Here is an 8194-nt window from a genome sequence, read left to right as displayed (position 1 = left end):
AAGTGGAGGATGTATTATGTATTATGCATATATGGAAATATGTATATATAATTATATATAAATACGTATACTTAATCCTCGTTTTAACGGACTGCATGGGGAATCCGATAATGCCGAAAGTTCATTATTTCCGAAAAAGGTATGCTCGTGACTTAGGTTAGCGGACTTTATTTTCTAAAAAGGCAAAATAAATACGACATAGGCTATGGTTAATCACAAATACGTTGTTATCACAATAAAGTACAAGACATGCGGACTGTTACCCCTGAAGGAGCGGACTTTGTCCAATTTCGTCTGCTGTTTCCGTTACATTCCGTTGTTTGCAAGTCCTTTGCTTTCGATATCTATTAAAACAGGGTCCGTAAGATCGAGGTCTAATTGTCTATATATTCATTTCCTACCGAGTATGACGGTACACCGTCGACTTTGCGTGTAAATCAACTTACGATACGTAAGATCTTACTTAATAAACACTGTAAATTATTGATTTATTCGTACTCGAAACGTTGACATATTGTTTTCAGTGAAGACTGTTAGAGTATTCTTTAGTTTATGTGTCGGGTTGCGCGCATGTACGCATGTAACGCGACAACGATATTTTTACAGTTAACATTTCCTAATACAGTACTATACGACTCGTTATAAGGCGTATAATATATAAGTTACCGACTTGCCAATGCTTTCTGTCTAAACAACAAACCCCTATAAACTAATCAGTAATTAATAATCAGTAATCTCTATTTAATAAACATAACCACAGAAAACAAAAGAAAATTTGGCAAACGAAGCGACACATCATGGCGGCTTTCAAGGCTGTGCGACCACCAACGAAATGTGCATTTTGCCACCAAAGTATCCGCCCAAGAGGAGATGCGGTGCAGTGCTGTGTGTCGGCGTGTCCGACATCACATACATTGCTGATTCCCACCCGTTACAACCCGAGAGACGAGATCAAAAGCTACGTGGCGTCTCATTTCACGAATACGCGATTATATTTGATTTCCCGTTCTTCGCGAAAAGAGATCGAAGATTGACCGAGATTTTGATTACCTGCCCTACTATACACACCGGTGTAGCATGGCAGACACCTTCCCCCCTACAGCAAACGTCCCTCCTTATACACTGCACACAGGCAATAGACACCAAACACGATAATACACACCCATGCGCAATGTAACAAGGAGGGGGGGGCGGTTGTCATAGGGGGGGGGGCGTCTACCACGGTACGTCGGCTGTCAACCGACCGCAACTTCGCAGCACGATGTCGCGTCGGCGACGAGATGTCGTCGCATGCGAGCTAACGGGTGTAGATGGTGTAGCCGACGGCCGACGTGACGATGATGGCGATGACGGGAGTTAGGTAGTTAGTCGGCGGCGGCGGCAGAATAGCGTTAACGAACACCTTGCGTCCTCGCCGCTCCTGCGGCGGCCTGAAGTTGTTCACGAGCTGATCGCGCTTGTTAGAGCTAGCCTCGTACTCGTTGAGTATTCTAAACCTGGTCAGCTGAGGACGAAAGATGAAACAAACGATGAGGGACTATAGTAAGCAGGTAGCTTGGAATGAGGATGACGCCAACGGCGGAGAAAAATGATAAAGGGATAATAGAGAGAAGGGAAAGAGGGAGATGACATACGTGGGAAGGACCATAAGGGAGCGACCAAAAGTACGAAATAAGGGAGAAGAAAAAAAAGGGGAAGAAACAAAATGAAAAACTAGCAATATCAGTAGCAGCTGTAGTAGCAGCAGCAGCAGTAGCAGCAGCAGTAGCGGTAGTAGCGGTAGTAGTAGTAGTAGTAGTAGTAGTAGTAGTAGTAGGGTAGATAGACGGTAGTAAGGAGTAGTCGGGGTAAGTAGGTTAGTTGTTAGTCGTAGCAGAAGAAGAAGTAAGCGCATGGAGAGAAAGATGCAGCGCGAAGAAGCGGAAAAATGGCAAAAATAAGACGAAGAAGAAAATGAGGAGGAGAAATGCGAGTCTTTAATAACATAGAAACGCCATAGGATGCTGCCGTCTATGATCTGTTATAACTGACACATTTAGCGCTGAGGGTCGTTGTCGGTATAGGTAGTTACGCCCTGAGGTGTCTGTCGGCGGATGCTTACGAAGACCTACTCCCTAACCCGACCCTAACCCTCAACCGCCCTAGGAGCACCCAACGTAACCCTGAGGCCTAACCATGATCAAATAGTTACCTCGGTACCATATATACGCCATTATCGACAAAACGACCCTTCGTGCCACATTAGCGACACATTGCACCTCCCCGTCGCTATATCGACACACGGAGTGGACACTAGCAGGTGTTGGCAGAAAGATGCGATATGATATGACTACTAGGCACTTTAATTTACTGGGTAATGGTTTATATTTAAGGGTATAGGGTTAGAGTGAGGTTAGGGGTTTTTTTTAAGTGCCCTCCGTGTAAGGCATATCCTAAAGTGCCTGTGTCATATCATATCGCGCATCTATCTGCCGGGTGGACACTAGCACGCACCTGCTTCTGGGAGATGGTTGCAGGGTAGTGCAACATGGTCCAGACGACCGACTCATAGCACGGCGGCGTCGTTAGGGAACCCGAGTAACGGTAGAACGCAGACGTGTTCGTCGGTAGCAGTTCCGTCAGTCGGAGCTCGGGAAGATCGGTCTTATCACCTGCAATGCAATTACCGCACGCATCAACGCTGTGATTGATATACGTACAGGTGTGGTGTGTACCTACGTAATATCTACGGCCGGAGTGTCTACAGGTGTGGTATGTGTAAGTGAAATGTGTATTGGTATGATATGTGCAGGTGTGGTATGTACTGGTGTGGTATGTACTGGTGTGGTATGTACTGGTGTGGTATGTACTGGTGTGGTATGTACTGGTGTNACACACACACACACACACACACACACACACACACACACACACACACACACACACACACACACGTACAGTAGTAGTTGTTATATATGTATTTGGACTGTATGTATACGGTGCTTTTCAGTCGCCGACGCGCCTAGTTTATTCGAGCACGCAGACAGACACACGCAACACACGGTGACAACGCAACACACTAGTCGCGCGACATTCCTGGCGTGCGCCGGCGTCCTAGATTTACAGCCATGTCACACAACAATGCGTGAAATAGTCACTCTCTGACTGTCGCAGTCGGCGAGACGCAGCCGTTCGCAGGCGAATCAAGAAATAGGTTATTTCAGGTCGAGGGTACACTTTCTGGGACGCCCGCACACACACACACACACACGCGTACGCGCACACATGCGCACATACACGCGCACGCACACGCACACGCACACGCACACGCTAACGCACTACGCACATGCACGCACGCACGCACGGCACACACACACACAACATCATCATTAATATAATATAATATATATATATATAATATATGATATATATAGAGAGACGAGAGAGAGAGAGAGAGAGACCGAGAGAGAGAGAGAGTAGAGAGAGAGAGAGAGAGAGAGATGAGAGAGAAGGAAGGACGAGAGAAAAGAGAGGCACAGATACAGATATATAGATATATAGATACGTTCTCGGTAGTAGTGCAACACTTTAGTACATGTATAGTATAGTATAGCTAATACACACAGAATGACGAGACGGGGGGAGCTGAGCTACGAAGTAAGAGGAATGGACAAAGAGATGACGAAGAGAGAGAGAGATGAGAGAGAGAGCAGAGAGTAGAGGAGAGGAGAGAGAGAGAGAGAGAGTTATAGAGAGAGAAAGAGAGAGACGGCTACATACACCGGCACAAACCGTACGTACCTTTGAATCTTATTTTCATAAGATTGTCGACAATAGTTCCCAGACCCGGGTTCTCCTTTCCCATCTGCAATTAGTACGACAACGGACGACAGATCGTTAGTAACGGTAGACGCACCCGCGGCGACGACGACGACGACGACACCACCCATGTATCGTCTGCCTGATGTGCAGACACGACTAAGCGATAAAATTACTCACGTGTGCGCCTTAACATTCGCGCAACCCGCGGGCTCCGGGCAAGCTAACGGTTACTATGCGGTCCGCCAAGCGTTCGAATATATTTTCCGTAACAGCAAACATCGCCTTTATGCAAATATTAGACGATAGCAGCTCATAAAACGATCGAATTACAGACATTCGTTAGCACGAATTTACTTACTGATCTCACTCTTCATCATAACGCTATTATAATTATATTGTGGATAGATCGGGTTAGATAGAATCTCTAAGACATCGACGCTTACCTTGAACCAAACACCGAGCACGGCCAAACCTTCTGGCTTATCGACTGCCTCCTCTAAGCTACGATATTTGGTGTTGTAATGAACTATGTGCATCTGTATATAGAAAGACAAATTAGAAGAAGATCACAGAATTGTATAGGAAAGCCGCTTGTAGGAATGCGTGTAGATAATATTAATGATTATTGATTAATTCATATTAACGACGTTTATTGATTATTGCGTCATCTTGAAGTGTCGGATATGTCAGATAAAGTCGACGTAGACAACTAAGAAAAAAAGGGGAAAAAAACAACGAAGAAGAAGAAGATGATGAAAAAGAAGAAGACGACGACGACGACGGCGAAAAAGAAAGGAAGACAGAAAGAAAAGACGAAGATGAAAAAAGCGTAAAAGAAAAAGAGGAGGAGGCGGAAGAAGAAGACGAAGACGACGGCGAAAAAGAAAGGAAGACAGAAAGAAAAGGCAAAGATGAAAAAAGCGTAAAAGAAAAAGAGGAAGAGGCGGAAGAAGAAGACGAACACGACGACGACGAAGAAGAAGAACAAGAAAAAGGCGACGACGACGGCAAAAAAAGAAGAGGACGAAGGAAAGAAGGAGGAAAAGAAAGACGAAGAAGAAAAAGAAGAAGAGAAGAAGTAAGAAGCTAAGAAAGAAGATCGACCGACGCGACCCGATCGACAGACAGACGCACGACAGCTGACGACGAAGACTCGTACGGATAATCAGACGACGAGCTACGATTACTCGACCGACGGAAACTGACCAACGACCCCGATCGACTGACGACCGGGACGGGGAAGAACCGACCGACGACGACGACCGACGACGACGAAGCGAACGACGACGGACCGACGTACGAGAGATCCGACGACGACGACGACGACCCGACGGACGTAAAGACGACGACACCCCCGGCCGACCGACTGAATGACGACGACGACAAGTAATAAGAAGAAACGACGACGACTCGACCCCGACGACGACTGACCCCGACGACCGCCCGGGGGGACCGCAAGACGACGACGACGCCGCACGCCACGACAGCGACTCGAAGATCGCACGACGACGACGACGACGACGCGACGAAAAAGACACGACGCACGAAGACGACGACGACGACGGACACGTACAAGACGTACGACGTCGGACGACGAAGACACGACGACGACCGACGACGACGAAGACCACGACGACGACCGGACGACGACGCCGAAACCGACGACGAAGACCGACGACGTACGTATGGCGACGGACGACGACGAAGACGACGACGACGCAAGAAAAAAAAGAAGAAGAAGACTGAGGCGCGGATCGAAAAGAAAAGAGCAAGCGAAGACGCAAGATAAAAACAAAAATGAGGAGGATGCAGCAAGAGTCAGCCGGTAAAGAAAAAAGACGACGACGGCAACGACGCCCGAAAACCGAAGAAGAGGATAGTAAGAGAAAAAAGAAGAAGACTGCGCAAGACGGGGCAGCAAGCAAGAGAAAACGGTAAGAAGTAAGACAAAAATAGAAAGAAGAAGAAGCAAGAAGAAGATAACGAGAGGAAGAAGTGAATAAAGAAGATGAAGAAGAAGATGAAGAAGAATAAAATGCGTAATCACCTCGATAGGGAACATCTCTCCGAATCTTCTATGCTCCGCACCGTCGAAGTTGTATTTCCCCAGTGGAACAGTGAAGAGCTACTGCCTTGTAGGGTTTGCGTTCTATAGTCGCCATCTTTGATCATTATCTCCTTTTCTTTGGAGCCAAACTTCACATCGGCTGCGATGGAAACACGGAACATCGACAAGAATCGTCAACACCGAAATCGCCGACACACGGTCACACATTTTGCGCACAGGAGACCACGCCACGCACACGCACGCACCACACGCGCCCCACACCACGCGCCCCATACATGCACGCACGTTGCGCATGCCCCCGCCGACGCAATACATCACTATACGCAACACACGCGCTGTATCGCACGCGCACACACACATTAACCACTCACATCACACACACACACACCCACCACACACACACACACACAACACCACCACACACACACACACAACACATAGATACCTTGCTATATATAATTAGGTACTGGTATAATAATGTATCTGTTCCGCCCTTATATACCTAGCGCCGTATATAATATCATAGTGTATCATATAGCTATATGCCTATATAATAGTTATATATACTATATATATATACATAGTAGTATATATATATAAAGAGGAGAGAGAGAGAGAGAGAGAGAGAGAGACGAGACAGGAGCGAGAGACCGAGAGAGATGAGAGAGACGAGAGAGCAGAGAGAGATATAGATAGATATATACATATGGTCACAGTAATAGTAAAACCATGGATATTACATACTATAATATAGTAATACCACACAAACAGGTACATGTCGCCTACAGTAACATAGCTACCGGGTTCCGTTGCTTTTCCATTGCTTGCATGCTTTTCTGACGTTCATCGTATCTATGAAGCTGAATTTGCTTCAATCCGGCATGTACTCGACGTCAACGATGTCGATCGGGGACTGCCCTATCCCTGGCCACGCCGGAAATCATCACGCCACTTATCTTGATCTGCGCGCCACAAAGGAAAAAAAGGAAAATAATCATCAGGCGTATATACGTGTTAGCTTTTAACGTTAAAATGGGTACGCCCCCGCGTGTGTGCGCGCGCGCCGTGTGGTTGTGTTGTGTGTGTGCGCTGCGTTTGGTGGTGTGTGTGCGTGCGTGTGTGGTGTGTGTGTGTGGCTCAGGTGTGCGTGCCTGAAGGACGGGTGCACGCTCACCTATCTCGTACGTACTGATATGCACGCGCGCGCGTGTATACGTGCGCACGTCAATCTTCGTCTACGTATAAAACGCCATACAAATCGACTCGCAAATATTTGCGCAGACGCATAAAGTGCCCAAAAAATTGCGCAGGGCCGAAATGCGCGCGTGTATCACTTGAAAAATGTGCACGCCGAAACCACTAACCGAGTTCCCAATTCGCATTCACGCACCGAGATGCCAACTACACAACGGCCCTAATGCACAATCTCTGTCTGATTTCACGCTCACTGCATACTCTCGCGACGCGCAACAATAGATACACTCAGGGGCGGATCCAGAGGGGGGGGTCAAGGGGGTCCGGACCCCCCTTTTTACCACAAAAAAGGTAAAAAAACATACACACACGCACCGCACGCACGCACGCTCGACGCACGCACCACACAACGACACACACGCTACGCACGCACGCACGCCACGACACACACACACACTTCTCTTAATGCTCCATAAAAAAAAAAAAAATGTTTTAGCGCTAGTTTTTCTGATAAACGACTTTATAACTTATATATATACTGTTAAATTCTATTAAAAAACCTTAGGAAATATGCGGCAAAGAGGGTCCGCCAGGCGTCCGTGGGACCGGATCTGGAAAACTTTTTGCATTCTAGACATCCAAAAATTACTGCTCAGATGCTCTCAGAATGCACCAATTTTTAAAAAAATCTTGGGGGAGGTCCCCCAAACCCCCCCAAAGTGGCCTTCGGCAGCTTTTTAAAACACCAGAAAAAGTAAGCAAAAAAAAGTGCCCTTTATTTCTTCCTGGACACCCCCTTTAAAAAAATCCTGGACCGCCCCTGCTGGGAAGACGGATCTAGAAGTAGCCCCCCCCCACCCCAACCCGGTTTTTAAAGTAAATTTAAAAGAAAGGCGTAAGATGAATGGGTGGTAATCTACATGCTGTAAAGCCGCGATTGGTTGATTGATGGCGCCAAGAGCGTATTGATGGTACTCACGTTCGTGTTCCCAACTGGCAGCTTTTGCGACTGTAATAAAGCAAAGCCGAGATTAAAGGCGAGGTGATACGATATCGGGAATCGCTGTACAGGCGCACCCATGCTTTGCACGGGCGCACTCACGCGTAGGTGCGCGCGCGCACACACACACA

At 47.2% G+C, this 8194-nt stretch overlaps 1 protein-coding gene across 1 annotated transcript; it reads right to left on the bottom strand.

The window, feature by feature from the left end:
- Positions 1–142: 142 nt before the first annotated feature.
- On the bottom strand, positions 143–6005 carry LOC106814797 (carbonic anhydrase 2-like). The gene is made up of 5 exons (XM_014819151.1): positions 5849–6005; positions 4245–4337; positions 3781–3844; positions 2494–2651; positions 143–1504 (listed from the first exon to the last, which is right to left on the bottom strand). Exons 1-5 carry the CDS (start codon positions 5861–5863, stop codon positions 1298–1300), a joined length of 537 nt encoding a protein of 178 aa, XP_014674637.1. The 5' UTR covers positions 5864–6005; the 3' UTR covers positions 143–1297.
- Positions 6006–8194: the final 2189 nt, after the last annotated feature.

Source organism: Priapulus caudatus, unplaced genomic scaffold (genome assembly GCF_000485595.1).
Source record: "Priapulus caudatus unplaced genomic scaffold, Priapulus_caudatus-5.0.1 Scaffold980, whole genome shotgun sequence".
In the NCBI taxonomy this organism is placed as follows: Eukaryota; Metazoa; Priapulida; class Priapulimorpha; order Priapulimorphida; family Priapulidae; genus Priapulus; species Priapulus caudatus.
Note: the sequence above shows the minus strand (reverse complement) of the source record. Positions and strands in the feature narration are given on the sequence as shown.